Consider the following 17,189-nt stretch of genomic DNA (forward strand, 5'->3'; position numbering starts at 1 on the left):
CCAAGCTGGTTTATTGTCTTTTTTATAGATTGTTGGTGAAAAAATCACGAGAATGTCCTCATGGCCTTTGAAAATGTTTTTGAATGTCTGGTGACATCTTGGTGACAGATTCACCAGAATTCACCAAGTGGGTTTATTGTCTTTTTTTATGGTGAGTTGTAGGAGAAAAAACCACCAGAACGTCCTCATGACTCTAGAAATTTTTTAAAAATCTGGTGCCTCCTTGTTGAATTCTGGTGAATTCTAGGTGACTGATTCACCAGAATAGTCAGGGAGCCCACACAAGGATCTATTGCACAACCCCCCCCCCCCCGGGTCAATCCTCCGGGACATCTTTTTTCTTAAAGCCAGGGGGAGTCCTAAGGAACATTTCTAGCCTTGTCCTCAAAAAAAAATTAGCCCTATACTTACAAAATGGCGGCTATTTTGATTGATAGGTCAGTTCCAACATAAGACTTGCACGAAATTTTTTAAACTGTACAAAGGTAGATCAAAAGAGCAGGCAAAATTTTATCAACTGTCAAAATTTCAAGTGCTCAAGTGCCTTTTTCGATTTTTGGTGATTTTTTAAAAATCAAATTTAGGACAAAAATGAGGAGAAAAATCAAAATTTTATCAAATTGACATAGAAAGCTGAAATTTGAGATATACCCTATTTTCGACATGCCAAATCGATTGGAAACTGTTTCAAACCGTTTTGAGCAGTTCTGGAGCCTCCAGCAGATTTTTGAGGTGATGGATTTTTGCCTAATCTTTCGATCTACCTTTGTACGGTTTAAAAAATTTCGTGCAAAGTCCTATATTGGAACCCAAAATCTGCGATTTCGGCTTACCTGTCAATCAAAATGGCCGCCATTTTGTAAGTATGGCCACTTTTTTTTGAGGACAAGGCTAGAAATCTTCCTTAGGACTGCTGTCTTTAAGAAAAAAGTTGTCCTGGAGGATCGACCGGTCGGGAGGTGCAATAGATCCTTATGCGGGCTCCCCGACTAGAAGTCACCAAGTGAGTTTTTGACTTTTTTTCAATGTGAAAGCTCCACGTCACTTTCACTTTTATTCAAATTTCATTCAGAAAAAAAAACAGAAATTGAAAAAATATTTTCATTTTTTGGTCAAGGCATTTCTTTTACCTCAAACTACAAAACAGAGAAGTCGATAAATTCCGATTGAAAATTCCAGACAAACCAAACACAAGTATACCTACTACAAACTCGAACAGCGATAATTTTCCAAATGTAAGCTTTCATATACCTTTACCTACGTACACATAACTTGACAACGTGATACGTTTTCGAACACGAGCTTTCAGAACTATTAAAACATCCTGAATGAGCTCTCACCTCGTTCGCTTCTCTAAACAATCCAACGAGTGAACAATCGCTGATATACGGCCTATTGTGATTTAAATAATTGAAACTTTACATAGCGCAATGCACGCATCGCGTCGAGGATATTCCAGCTCCTGTGTGTATTATATAAAGCACACGAGAGTGCGGCTAATTCGCCTCACGTTGAAAATTTCAATCGGTCTCATCTCTCGCACACAGTACTGCAATTACTTCAAAGAGAGCCAGAATAAGTTAAAATTTTCGAAATGAACTAGAAATCTACTTTAAAAACTGTTTACGTTATACAAATTTCAAAGCAACCGTTTCTATTTTGTTGCAATTTACGTCCCAACTTGCTAATATTTATTTAGTAAATATTGACGTCTGACGTTTCAATGAAGAGCGAGCAAGAAAGAAGTATAACCAGAGAGAGCAGGATAGAGCGAAATGACGAAGAGAAAGAGGAGAAAGCGAAAACGCTTTGAATGCTGCGTATGTGTGGAGTGCGAATACTCGTAGATATGTAGAAGGGTGGTAAAGCGTAGAAATCTTTTAGTTAAACTAACATCCTGCCTAAAAGCATATGTACTTAAAGGAGGCAATACACGTTTGAAAAATTTCTATATATAAAGGTAATTCAAACATACGAAATGATTTTCCATTCATACGCGGCGACGACGACGACGACGACGACTCTTTAAAATGAACAATTGCTCCATATTTACGTTGTATATTGAGGAAGATGCGATTGAAATATTTGATGACTTTTTTCCTCGTTTGGGGGATGGATTTCTTTTGCAAAAATGCGGAAGTTTTTGGGTACTGAGTATCTGGGAGAAGAGAAGAGTAGGTAATCTCACAATGAATTCAGATATGATGGAATTTCCCGGAAGGGCAAATGGAGGGGAAATTTTGAACGGAGTTGCAACTGAAATTCACGCATATAGGAGAATGAAAAAGCTACAAAAATTTTTCAAAAATTCATGTTCGAGATTGTAATCAAAACAAGGAATATCCATTGTTTTGAACATTTTTTGTTGACTTAGAAAATGGTCGGATTTATAGATGTATCCGAGATAGTAGCTTTTTTTCGGTCCACTTTTTTCCATGACGTTGATCACAAATTTCGACTCAATTTTTCATATAAATTTTTTTTGAATGTCTCATGCTAACACCCGCCCTCTCACTTTGAAAAAATCATAGATCGTTTACGTATACCTACTTGAAAATATGGATTAATTTTTGTGGTGTATTTCGATTTTTAAAATGTTTACCCCTTGAAATGAAAGATTAGGCAATATTTTGAGCATGCAAAATTGAACACAACGCTATTTATTCAGATCTTACTCTTAATGGAGACTTCAGAATGGCTTATAACTGGTAATTTTCAAGTTGTGGAGGTGGCAGGGGAGGTGTTAGAAATAAAGTAGGAAAAATGATTCACTCTGGCAGGGTGTCCACTCATTTCTGGAAATGATTTTCCCTGACTTTTCCAGGTTTTCCAGATCAATTTCTCCAATTTTCCAGATTCTTGAAAAATGAATTAAACATGCGATCGAGGGGGGGGGGGGGGTGTCAAATTTTTTCAAACATCATGAGCTCCAAGTATCGTTAATAGATCTACAGCTGTGTCCTTTTTTTCCAAGCATGACATGTGTGCTCGATAGGGTGGCCTTTATTTAAACTTGGTGGGAAAATTTGTTTTTGTTTTTTTAGTGGGAAAAATCAAGATTTTAACGTGCTGAGCTCAATCTATGGTATCAAAATTTTTAAAAAGAGAGGTGTTCTGTTGTAAGTACAAAAATTGTATTAATAATTCGCATTCAAGCATACGAGACACAATGGAAGACACGATTACTGCAAAATTTCTATAATTCCAGTCCAGAAGTGAACTTTTGAGTAATTTTTAAAATTCTGGTCCAAAGGTCCAAAAAAATTAATAATTTTTTCAAATTTTTGAGATTCTCAGAGCCGCGGTAGATACGTTGTAACTTACAACGTGTAACCCCCTCCCCCACCTCCTTTCGGTCAATAGATTATGGAAAGAAAAGATTGTTTAATACACAAAATTCTTAACCCTTCATAATAACTCCTTTACGATGAAGAAAATTCCAGAAATCATGATTGCGTTTGGTAGTTCGAAATTTCGAGCTTCCGATTTTCAACTTTCTGCTTTTATAACTTTTGCTAGCTCCTTATCTCGCTGGCGGCTTCAGAAGAGCTTATAACATAACCCATGATGTCTTCAGATTTTTTTTATCCCCCAAAAAAATAATTTGAATTTTTTTAAACTCAAAATTCTAATGAAAAATGTTGACGTTTTATTCAAAAGATAAAAAAACTGAGCATTTTTCTAAACATTTCAACCATTTTTCTCAGTAGAAATAAGGAGAGAAAGAGGAAGCGAGGGAGAGGAATGTTTAATAATTTTTCGATTGTTTTCTTGCAATTCAGCTACAGCGAAGAAAAATTTCGAAAAAGGGAAGAAAATATTAGGACAATAATTATTAATTCTTTAAAATACTCTAATTTTCAGAGGGGAGGGAGCGAGCATCCAAATTTTTTACAATTTTTTTCATTGCCCTTTCAAGAAAATAATTCAGATTTGTTTTTGAATTCATAATTTTTGAACTTTCAGTTTTTTTTCAGTTCATCTTCACCTTTAAAATCCCCCCCCCCTTCAAAAAATGGAAAATGAAGGTTTGATTTAACATATTTGGAAGACAGGAAATTGTACGAACTATTGCAATATTTTTTAAAAGGGATCATTTTGATTGTTTTTTTTTGCAAGTTACCTCAGAAGAAAAAATTGAAAAAAGCACAAAATTTCGAAAGAAAGAGAGATTTTTAAAGTTTACCTATTGAAAAATGGAAAACCAAGACAAATTTATCAGACATTTATATTTTGTAAGGAAGGGTGGAGGGATCAAAAATCCTTCAATTTTTTCAAATTTGGCACTCAAAAAAATAATTTGGATTCATTTTTTAATTTAAAATTCTTGAATTTTTCAAGTTTGCTTCCATATTTTATCAACCACAAGAATTTTTTCCAGCTAAAAAAAAGTGAGAAAAGTAACATTCAAAAGTTTCGATCAAAAGATGGGAAAATGGAGCATTTTTCAGAATATTTCAATACTTTTTAGAGGAGAGGAGAGGCGGGGCTTCAAAATGTACCTACTCACGTTAGTTATTTTTTTTTCAGTCTTACATTACTGAAGGCAAAATTTAAGAAATGAAAATTTCAAAAAAAGGAGAGAATAAATGGAAAATTATTGACAATTTTTTCAGGTGTAGGTACTTCAATTTTGAAAGAGATGTGACGAAAATTTTCTCGATTTTTTCTTTCAATTCTGCCACTAAAACAAAATTTGAAAATCGATTACATTTCGATAATTAAAGAATAGAAAAAAGTACAATCAAAAAAGAATTACACCCCGCCCTCTCCACGATTCCTAATGAACCTACTCCATGAACAAAAATTAAAAATTTCAGTAAGAAAATGTTATGATATCATGGTGGAATCCGCCCCTAAGAAAAACAACCTACCACTTCACCATTTATTGTATAAGACAATCTATGAAACAGCTAATGAGCCAAAAATTTGGGGGCTGACAAATCTTCCACACTCCAGAGTCAAGTTAGATTACTAAACTTATTTGAGGGATCTGTCCGCCCAAATTTTTGGCTCATTAGCTGTTTCATAGATTGTCTTATACAATAAATGGTGAAGTGGTAGGTTGTTTTTCTTAGGGGCGGATTCCACCATGATATCATAACATTTTCTTACTGAAATTTTTAATTTTTGTTCATGGAGTAGGTTCATTAGGAATCGTGGAGAGGGCGGGGTGTAATTCTTTTTTGAAGAGTTTTTTTGGAGGATATCAGTACTTTTTTTTCTATATTATTGTGATGAAGTGTTCAATCTAATAAATGAAAATAGCATTGGTGGCAGGAGCATGCAGAGAGTGGACAGATTACTGGACATTTGTCATTAAACTGACTGGAATAAAAACAGTGGGTTTTCAAGGGTGATGGGGGAAGGGGTTGAAAAATTCGCCGATCAGTAAAAAAAAGACTTTCAATTTTGTCAAATAAAATGACAAATAGCGAATATAAATTTCTAAAATGAAATGAGAGATGAAATGACAAGTTTACCAATAATTGATAAAAATACCTATTAAAAAATTATTATTTTCCTTTTTGAATTTTTTGAAGTTTCAAAATGGAATTTTTTAGTTTAGGAAAAGGATAGAAAAAATAGCTGAGTGATGCGAGTGAAAAAACGTTCAAAAATTCAAGAGGTGAAAAACAATGTGTTTTTCAGGTTCCATTTTTTGGCTTCAAAATTTTGGAATTTAAATGTCAACTTTTTAAAAATTTAAATTTTGAAAATGAGAACAAAACAAACCTGAACAAAGTAAAGCAAAACGTCATTTCAAGAAGTAAAAAAAAACATGTTTTTTCAGGTGAAAAAATGTATCTTGTTTGTTTTAAATAAATTTGCAATGCATAATGAAATTTTTTCCATGTTTACTTTTTTAAAAAAAACAAGGGCAAAAGAAAATTTGTACTTTAAGAAGTGAAAAACGTTTTTTTACAATGTATTTTTAAAAATTGAACATGTTAAATAAAAATCATATTGAAAAAATCAGCTTACAAAATTAAAAATTAAAAAAAAATTTTTGATTCTGATGGGGTTCGAACCGGAGTCTACTGCGTGGGGAGCAGAAGCTTAAATCATTCAGCCGCTTGGCTGCTCAACGTTTTAGCGCATTTCAACTGCATACAACGCCGCCAACACGTGTTGTGCTTTAAATTTAACGGACATTTTGATATTGAACGTTTATGTGCAATAATAATTATTATTGCGCATAAATGAAAGCTCATATCAATTTGAAAATATTAAAAGGCACTTCCATGGTATTTGAAGTATATGTGAACATAATTTCAACGTGATTGGGACTTTATTCGAAGCTGTAGCTTTGTCTAAAGAATCAAAAATGGCGAGAATTAGTATTATAAATTTACTGTTTCTTTAGACAAAGCTACAGCTTCGAATAGGGCACAAATCACGCTGAAATTTTGTTCAAATGTACTTTGAACATCGTAGATGTGCCTTTTGATGTACGTACATCTATGCCAGCTTTGGTTTGATTGTACTTTGGATAAATACACTGCTCGTTTTTTCAAAATTTGTCATTTTTCAGCATCTTTAAACTCCACTCAAGCTTGATGTAATTGGGCTACAAAGCTCAATTTTTGCATGAACATCAAGTTTATGGTGGAGAAGTGCCTTTTGATATTTTGGGTCAATTTTGAAAATTTTTGAAGCCCAAAAAGGGGGGGTGCAGGGTCAATTTTCAAAAAATTTACAATTTTTTGCTTTTAGTCAGTAATGGTTGACAAATCAAAGCTATATTCCAAATTTCATCGAAATTGGTTCGGCCAATCCTTCTAACTTTAAGTGGAACTTGAAGAAGAATTTTACCCAAAATGACAAAAAACAGGGTACTTGAAACTTCGCGAATTTTCATCGTACAAAAATTATTCTTATATATTCTGAAAGGTCGTTGAAAAATAAGAAAAACTGTATTTGCGTTTTTTTAAATAAACGCTTAGTTTTTGAGAAAATTACGTTTGAAAACTCCCGGAATTGCATTACGAAATAGTTACAGAATATAACTCCGTGTGCGTTGAGCCGCCTACGGTTGAACGCGTTTCATGACGCGCTTGAAACCGTGGGAGGGCGGGGGGGCAACGCTACCGCGTCGCCTGATGTTGTTAAACCAGCACCAAAACACGAAGGATTGGGAAAAAATCAAAACTTTCTGAAGGATTTTTTTGCAAAATTTTCAATTTTTGAGGAGTTGGGAACGATTTTTCAATATTTTAGAAGAAAGATAAATTTCGAAGAACGAATTTTTTTAGGTGATTTTTCAAAGAATGAAGATGCGAGTTAGTTGAGCTTGAAAGGCAGGAGCAGCAGTGAATTAAATAGTGAACGGCAAAACATTTTTTTTAGGATCAGACCAAAATCGTTTAAAAACTGTATATTTACATTGAAAATAAATTTCAAAAAAAAGGAGAAAATTTAAATTAAACTTTGTTCACCTATATTTTTAATTTTTTGTGTTTTTTTTTGCCCTGCATTGTATATTATTCAAGAAAACGCAATATAGGTACTAAAAAAAATTTGTTTTTTTTTGTTTTTTCCACAGGCGTATCCGAAGGGCTTTCGCGAAACCCATTTGACATGGAGGTGCGATGAAGAAACAGACCACCAATGAATGGTACGCATTACTTCTTTGCGCCAATTTGCTGTCCATGTTCACCGCCGAGGAAATCAGTTGCCCTCCGATATCCGACAATAATTGTTCGTGCTATGTGTTCGACGACGAGGTATTCCTCGAATGTCCCAGCATCACGCTGGTGGCTCTGCAGAAAGTGCTCACCGCTTTCATCCACGTACCGATACAGTCGCTCAGCATCTACGATCTCGATAAATCGGTGACCACCGTCAAAGGTACCGATTTCGCTAAGAATTTGGTCATTAGACAGTTACAAATTTCCGTATCGAATTTAAATCAACTGAACGAAGAGTCGTTTAAGAATATTAAAAATACGCTCGAATCGTTGGGTATTGTTTCGAGTAAGCTGACTACAATACCAATAAAAACGTTACCCTTTTTAACCGCTTTACAGATGATTAATTTCGAATCTAACGACATACAAGAGCTACCCAGCTACGGCTTTTACGGTCTGCGTTTATTGCGAATCAATTTGAAAGGTAACTCGATAAATAAAATTTCCGAATATGCTTTCGCCGGTTTGGAGGAAACGCTGGAGGAGATGGATTTATCAGAGAATAAATTAAGCGATTTCCCCATATTGTCGATACGTCGTCTGGAGCGTTTGAGTAAATTGAAAATCGCCTGGAACGAGATCAGCTACATTCCGGACGACGGGTATTCGTCGTTAAAAAGTTTACAACAATTGGACCTCAGCTCGAATAATTTCGTCTCCGTAGCTGAGGACGCATTCCGTCCGATACCGTATTTGACAAGCTTATCGTTATATTATAATACCATCGAAGGTATACATAAGAAAGCGTTCATGTCGTTGGTGCATCTGGAGAGTTTAGATTTAAGTCATAATAAAATCGTGTTCTTAGATTCGGATATATTTCGCACGAATACCAAATTGAAGAGTATAGATTTGAGTCATAATCACGTGCATTACATCAGCGGCGTATTCGCCAATCTGCCCGACTTGGCGGAATTATTATTATCCGAAAATAATATATTGGACGTGCCGAACGACGCGTTCTCAAATTCGAAAAATATAACCGTTATATATCTGCAGCAGAACGCCATAAGGCACATCGACTCGTCGGCTTTCTTATCTTTAACGTCGCTAGAGCAGCTCCATCTGAGCGAGAATTTCATCGAAAACGTTTCCGCCGACTTGCTATCGAACTGCGTGAAACTTTCTTCGCTGAATTTAGATAACAACGCTATTTGCGACTTGCACGCGGGTACTTTTAAAAACGTAACCAATTTACGAGAGCTCAGACTACACAATAATCGTCTGCGGACGATAAAGAAAGGCGTCTTCGAGCCTTTGAAAAATCTGCTCGAGCTGCATCTGCAGTACAACTACATCGATACCATCGAGTCGGGCTCGTTTCGCAGCATGGAGAATTTGCAACACGTTAACCTACAAGGTAATATGTTATCGACGCTGGGGGACGTATTTCGACACGACTCCTCCTCGTTGGTATCCGTCCAGCTGGACTCTAACCACATCGTAACGCTTCATAACGCTTCGCTAAAAGGCCAATCTAACGTACAAATCATGTGGTTAGGCCATAACCAGCTAACCAAGCTGAGCAAAGCTCTTTTCAACGATTTACTCCTCATACAACGCGTCTATCTTACCAATAACAGCATTTCGCGCATAGAAGCCGGTACCTTTGAGCCGATGCAGGTCCTCTCGTTGCTCGATCTGAGCCTCAACGAACTAGCCTCCGTTACCGTTAAAATGTTCGCCGATTTGAGCAACATCGAGGAACTCAACCTGTCTTCGAATAAAATCGAAAACATCGAATCTGGCAGCTTCTCGTTACTCACCAAGCTACGTACACTCGACCTATCTCACAATCGACTGGTCGTCATCCGGGGTAAAATATTCCACGAAGACTTACCCCTCGAAACGCTCAAACTAGAGAACTGTTCAGTCACCACTATCGAAGAAGGAGTGTTCACTTCGTTGAAAAAACTCGACCACCTGAATCTTTGTCGCAACCAACTCAACAACGACTTCATCATGAAACTAGAAATAGATAATTTAAAAACGATGAATTTATCCCGGAATAACATAACCAAACTTAGCGATCACGTATTCAAAGGTATTCCAACCGTGAGTAATTTATACCTAGATGATAATCAAATCGCCGTCGTCGAGGGTAAAACGTTTTTATTCAATAGTTACCTACATTCGATATCGTTCGCCGGTAATAAACTGAAAACCCTGCCGTCCGATATATTCAAAACACTAAACGATCTTCGAGAGTTAACCCTGGATCGTAACTACTTCCAGATATTCCCGTATTCGGTCTCGAACGCGGTCTCGTTAAAGAAACTTTCCATTTCGACGAATAACATCAGCACGGTGGATTTCTCCAAGTTGAAAACTTTACGAAACATAACCGAGTTGAATTTATCGATAAACACGATAAGCTCGGTAACGGGCTTCACGCCGTCTAATTTTTCGCATCTCGTATGGGCCAGCCTAAGCTCGAACCTATTAACCGCCCTACCGGCGAATTTTTTTCACGGCGCTGTCTCGCTCCAGCATCTGGACTTATCGTCGAATTACTTCAGACATATCCCATCGGTGCCAATTTCCACTCAAAATCTACCCAACCTAAAAAGGTTGAATTTGACGGATAACCCGCTCAATCAAATTCACGATATGTCTTCCATTAAGCGATACCCGTCCTTGGAAGAAATACATATTACCAATACCAACCTAACCGTTATTACCAGTAAAGATTTCGAAGCGTTCCCGAATATTTTACATCTATACCTGGCGCGTAACAGTATAGCTCGAATATCGCCCAGCGCTTTTCAAAATTTACCTAATTTACTAACGTTGGATTTGAGCTTCAACGAAATGGAACTCTTACCGCAAGAACGTCTGCAAGGACTGGCTCATCTCAGGTTACTCAATCTTACTCGGAATCGTATACAACGATTGGAGCAGTTCCCTCAGGACTTGAAAGCGTTGCAGCTTTTGGATTTGTCTTTCAATCGTATTGATAAAATAGAACGAGACACGTTCACCAGTCTGGATAATTTGGCGGAGTTGCATCTGTACGGTAATCGTATCAGCGCCATCGCTACCGACGCTTTCAGACCGTTGAAAAAACTCAGGGTACTCGATCTCAGCAAGAATTATTTCGAGAATTTACCACTGAACGCGTTCCGGCCGCTGGAGACGCAGATCCGAAGCTTGAGGACTGAAGGTGAGCATTTAAATATCTACTTCATTACACCTACTCTGTTGGAACATATAGGTAGTTATTCAGATTTACCCCCCAACCCCTCATCATCCACCCTCTACAAAGAAAATTTGTCAAATTCGAAATTTACGATCATCAAAACATAGGTAGAGCCGTAGAGGTACCAATTGATGCATCACAAGCATGCATAGATGACTCAAATTTCAAATTTACCCCTTCCTTATTCCAAATTTTTTCGCCTTTGACATCAAAACCCCTCGAGTGAAGGAGTCTCTTGAATCATTGCACCATATTTTACTAACGCCTTAGAAGGGAGGATCTTAATCAATATTTACAAAGAACACCCAGGGCTGTCGAAAGGGAGAGCAAAGGGGGCAGTTTGCCCCATGCCCGCACTTTCTGAAGGGCTCGGCGAAAGAGGGACTTGTGATGAAAGAAAATCCTGTTTTTTTACTTCTCAAAACACAAATTTTCAACAACTTTTGCCCTCGCTTCGCTCCAGCTTGTTTTTTGTTCTTTTTCAAAATTGAAATTTCTAAAAAAATATCATTCTACTTTTAAAGTTTTAAAAAGAAGAAATAAACCTCTCATATTGAATGTATCATTTTTATGCCTCTCGAAAAACAAATTTTCAAGAGCTTTTGCTCTCACTTGGGCCTGATCTTTTTTCTTTTTCAAAGTCAACAGCCTGAAAAAAATCTCTTAAGTTTTAAAATTTTAAAAGTCAAAAAATGAACTCCTCGCACAAAAAACATTGTTTTTAGTTCTCTCAAAAAAATATTTTCAAAAGTTTTCGCCCTCTCTTCACTCGGATCTGTCCTCTTTTTTTCTTGAAAATAAACTTCCAAAAAAACGTCGTTTATAGGCCTCTTCACTCTTGCTTTACTCGAGCCAATTTATTTCTTGTTTTAAAATTTAAAAAAATCATATTTGAAATCTCAAAAATCCAAAAAAGAAAATTATATTTTTTCCATAATATATCAGTTGACAAATTTTCAGTCAACCCCTTCTCTCCCTCCCACTTTCAAAAATCTTCTATGTAGTTTCACAGGGTGTCTAACAAAACTCCCAGACAAAAAAAAAACATGACTTTTCATGAACTATTTTTCACATTTTTGCTACATGAAAATACCTCTCGCCCCCCCCCAAATTGAATAACTTGAAACTACGTGGAAATTTTTTCAATTCTGATTTTTTGAACAAATTTTTTATTCATTTTTTCCATTTTTTTCATTTTATGGGTTTTTTAACAGAAATTTTCAAGTGTATTTCGAGCAGAATTCATGATTTTTTCAAGACTTTCATGACCACCTACCAAAATTAATGACTTTAATGATCGTTAGACACTCTCTTTCGTCCCCAGAAATAGGGCAAAATTATACGAGAAGGTTTAAAAATTTTGAAAAACTACTCGTACTTCCTGTCTCAATTTTCTCTTTTTTGCTCATAAATTAAAACTATTTTCTTTTCTCAAACTTAGTGTAAGAAGAGTGGGAAATTTTTTTGCTTCTACTTCTCTACAAAAGTTTTTGGGAATAGTTGATTTTTACAAGGAAAAAAGATTTCAACTCTTTCAATGAAAATTAGTTGTAATGAAAGCTCCCCAAAGTTAAAAAAAAAGCTACAAAATTATTTTTAAAAAATTTTTATTGAAATTTCTTTACAGGAATTTTTTTTCCAATTTCAATTTTTGGGTCATGAATTCTTTTACAAATGAATAACCCATTTGTCAAGAAAAAATCACTCGTGGTTTCCCAAGTTCTGTTGGCTCCTTTGCACAAAGGGCTCTAAAGTCAAAAAAGTTGAAAAATAACTTCAAAAATGAAATGGGCAGGTAATTTTAATTTTATGCGTCAGAATTTCTTTAGTTAATTACCTATTTGTATTTAGAAAAACTTCCACTTGCTCTCGAGACTATTTTGGTCTTTTTATACAGAGGAGATTCAAGAGTTGAAGAAAATACAAAAATAATACGAAGTTCAAAAAATCCAACAATTTTCCATTTCCACGGAGAAATTTCTGTAAAATGTTCCTCTGTCAAGGGGTCTAATACGTAGAATGTGAAAATGAAAAAACAGGAATTTTGGCAGGATATTTCTCAATCACTTCAGCACTTTATATTTTGAGGAGAAAGGGAGGTAAAATTTTTACAGGTAAATTCACTTGAACAATTTCAAGTTTAGAGTTGCGAGTTGGCAAATTGGGCATTTCACAATGAATTTTTTCAAAATTATATAAAGGGAGCAAATGAAATGAAAAATCCAAGTTTTCAATTGGAAAAAATAGGAACTTTTGATAAAAAGCAGAACAAAAGCACTACATCAGAACATACAAGCAAAAAGCAAAACTTGCAGGATTAGAAGAAATGTTTTCAAAGCAAAATTTCGTACCCTTGGCTCCCCTTTATATTTTCCTATCACACAAAATTTTTCGAAAAAATGTTTACCTACTTCTGGGTATATGTTTTCAACCTTGGGTCAGCTGAGCAGGGGGGGTCAACGTCGTTCGATCAATCAGGGGGGGGGTGTTCTTGAGAATGAGATTAATTTAAAGATATTTAAACATACATAGGAAATAGAAAATCTTGTAATATGTAGGTAAATTGCTTCCTTTTTCTTATAATTTTTTGAAAATTTTATGGGATTTTGAATGGGGGGATTATAATTGGTCGGAATTTTACGAGAGGGGGATTTTTTTGAATAGTGCATGGTAACATAATTATTTTAAAGAATTCTGCTTCATTTCACTTTCTTCAATTTTATACATAAAACGAAAATTCTGTTAGTTAGAATAATTCTGGCGTAGAAACTGCGAATTTCAAGTGACTAATTTTTCTTCGCTTTTTACAGATGTGTTTAAAAACGGGAAGGGGGCAACACGGTGATCCACATAAAAAATTTAGCCGGACAAACCTGGAGTTTTGCACATAAAAAGTTATGCTTTGATTAAGGGAGTTCTTGAGGGCACCGATTTCATATTTCATGACCATTGAACCCAAACTTCAAAATTGCGCCCCCCCCCCCCCAAATACAGGTTCAGAATTCTCGAAAATACAATATTGGTACCACAAGCTATGGTTTTAAGAGCACATAATTCATTTTTGAGACCATGTGCCATGTGACCCCAAAATGAATATCAGAAAGCAGGTACAAAATTAAAAACTTTGAAAAAATAAAACGTTGGTACCAAAATCCAATTGTCACGAAAAAATTACACTCAAGTCAGCACTTTCCTCTTAATGTAATGTTGAAAGCAAGAAAAATTCGGTTTCGGTGGTTCGTCCTAATCTTAAGTAATTACCTAAGAGTCGGCGAAGGGGAGGGGGAGGGGGGGAGGGTTGAAAAGTTTGAGCATATTTTTGACGAACCAAAATCTGAAAAAAAAAAAACTTTCATTATGTTGGAAGTGTATTTTTTGGAAGGAAGGGGCAAAGTAAAGTCTGCTTGTGAGAACAAATTATCATCAAGAGCCTGCAGATTTTTTTGGACTCCCTAAACTGTGTCATTATTTCAACCTCAGAACTTTTCCCTTGTGTATTGTATGTAAATTAAAAATCAATTTTGACACCCCCTCCTCCAATTCTGTACTTTCATTCGACAAATTTCAAATTATTCGTACCTACCCAACTCGTTCGAATTTTTAAGCAATCAAATAAAAGTAAACATTTTGAATAATTTATAAATCAAAAAAAAACTTCCCAACTCGAAACCCCTTATCGAAGATTATTAATCATCGACGGATAGTTTGAAAAAAAAAAGGCACGCGGTATTATACAAAATTATGACTTTACAAAGTAAAAATACGATGCAATCTATAAAGTACACGTAACCGTAATACAAATACTAATACAGCACGTAATGTAAGTAAAGTATATGGGTAAACACAAGAATGAAACTCGAGCTATGAAAATTAATGATAAACTGATAAGGCGTGTTAAAGGCGCGAAAAGCATTTACAGCAGTACCACGTTGTGCGCTGTCAGTAGGGCATTATTCGTAAGTAATAAATTAGTCAGCGTGATTTCCTATTATTCCGCTAATCAGACAGAAAGTCTTCATTAGTTACTTTCAGTTTTATCGATCTCGCGTTGGCTTTTTTGTGTCCACGTTCGCCTTACGTGCGATACCAGCAAGAGTATTCTTAGTACGAGTAGGTACATCTACGAACTATACCCAAAACCGTCACCATTCCAAAACAATATTTCGGACTTTGCGCTTTACAAAAATTTTTTCTAAAGCTTTTTGTGTTAAAATTTAATAAATTAGCTGTCGCTAAGGTTAACACGGAAAACGCCAAGTGCCAAGTTGTAAAGATTACTGCAGGGTTAAACAATCTAAAAAGGAGAATTAAAACGTCAATTATATCTAAAGGGAAAGTTAATTTTTTTTCGCACTTTTCGAATCAAATTCGTACAACGTGCGTTCGCTTTCGCTCTTCGCTTCTCTTTTTCGATACAAACCGATACTATTTATAGACTGCGGAGCGCTCTGCTCGGCCCCACCACCACTGTGCTGTGCCCACCCTAAACATTAACGTCCTGTAAAGACGATGATTATTTTTCTTGTTCGGGAATTTCGTTTAATGGAAAATCGGCGAGTTGTTTTTTTTTTTTGTTCTGGAGATGTTACTGGCTGCGAAATAGCGACGAGGGGAAATTAAATAGAAGATTTTACGGTTTTATGCCCGCGGAAAGGTTGTTTGCGTTTCAATAACGTTATCCGATGAAAAATTGACGTCATTTTTTTTCCTTTTGCCGAAGGAAATGGGATTTGTAACGATGGGGTTGTAATTTTTATATCTTTTGCGGAGTAGTGTAGCGAAGCAAGGCGAGGTTCGATTCCTACGTATAGACGAGCAGGCAACTTATGTTTCGTAAAATGTAATAAATTCGTACGACGAGTAATTAAGCGAGGTGTTTATTTGCCGTGTAAATAAGGTACCAAAGTACCTATTTTGCTATTTAGTATAATTATCGATTTGGAAAAACTGACTCGTGCCATCGCTTTTTGTGAGGTTATTAATACGGAGAAGGCCAATTAAGAGAGGGTGGGGAGGGGGTTGCACTGGTTCTTTTTCATCGGATTTTTTTCTTAAATAAAATTTTATGATTCTTCGAAGATTTGTAGTTTTTTCTAAAAGATTTAGAATGTAAAGATTTCCGAAGAATTTTTTTTCCTGAACTCAAAAGTAAAGTGTCTAAAACACAGAACGAAATGCAAAAGCACAACTTTTAGAATGAAATTTTTCATAAATTTGGATTTTTAGAGATCGGGGGAGGGGCCAAGAATGAGAATTGAGCCATTTATCAAAGACATAATTTTTCTTAATGCTCAAAGAAACTAATAGAAATCAAAAAACATTCAAAGTTTTAAGAAAGCCAAAAAGTTTTATAGTTTGACTGAAAAAAAAAATAAAAAGATGAAGACTTTCCTAAAATTTCAATCAAAAGCTGGATTTTTAGCAGGAAACCATTTCAAATATTTCATTGAAGAGGTACTTAGGTGTTGAACATTTTCAATTGAGCAATCGAAAATGAACATTTTTTGTGATCAGCTGCTCATTGTAGAAAAAATTGAAGCTTTTCGATGAATTTTAACTGTTTTCAACTCGTGTAAAAATTTGAAATTCGTGTAAAAAAATAATGATTTTTTTCCCTCAAGTTTGTAATTTTATAATTTTTCCACGAGTCAACTCTCAGAGAAAGAGGGGAGCAGGTGTGTCGAAAATGAAACTACATATTTTGGAAAAAAAACTAATCACTCTAGCCGATTAGGAAATTCAAACTTGTTCAATTTTGTTTCCCTTACCTAATGTATTTTTGTGAGATGCTTGGTGTATTTCTCTAAAAATTAAATGTGAATGAAATGGATAGGTAATTGAAGAAAATTAAATTTTTCATCATTCGAACGACTCATTCAGATTAAACTTTCCAACTTTTGCTCAGAATATCTCAAAAACAAAGCCTCATAGAAACAATAAATGAAACTCCACTGGGAGGGGAGCAGAAGAAGTCTACAATTTTGTTGTTGTTGTTGTTGCTTTTGCAAAATCCTAGGATAGTTGATTTTTGATCCCGAAAAATGCAGTTGATTTTTGGAAGAGGTCAAGATTTTTGCGAAAAACTTGATAGATGATTTTTCAAGTTTGAAGAAAATGAAAAACAGCGGATCTTTCTTGTGATTTGATTTACAAGTTTTGCAAAAAAAGTAATACCTACTTTTAGAAAATAATTGTTTGAGAAGGCGGGGCCGCGGGGGGGAGTGAGTTTTCCAAATTCCAATAATTCTGAAAGAAGAGAGTAAACTGGGAAATTTTAAAAATTGACTAATTACCAGGGT

The 17,189-nt window shown here is 35.4% G+C and overlaps 1 protein-coding gene across 1 annotated transcript in view; it reads left to right on the top strand.

Annotated features, from left to right (window-relative positions):
- LOC135845919 (protein artichoke) overlaps positions 1-17,189 on the top strand; it is a 240,339-nt gene that overhangs the window by 207,789 nt on the left and 15,361 nt on the right. The window contains exon 2 of the mRNA XM_065364793.1: positions 7,547-10,854. Within this exon, the coding sequence (XP_065220865.1) occupies positions 7,593-10,854 (3,262 nt within the window). The 5' untranslated portion in view covers positions 7,547-7,592. The remainder of the gene's footprint in view (positions 1-7,546; positions 10,855-17,189) is intronic.

The sequence above is a fragment of the Planococcus citri genome, chromosome 4, assembly GCF_950023065.1.
Source record: "Planococcus citri chromosome 4, ihPlaCitr1.1, whole genome shotgun sequence".
Lineage (NCBI taxonomy): Eukaryota > Metazoa > Arthropoda > Insecta > Hemiptera > Pseudococcidae > Planococcus > Planococcus citri.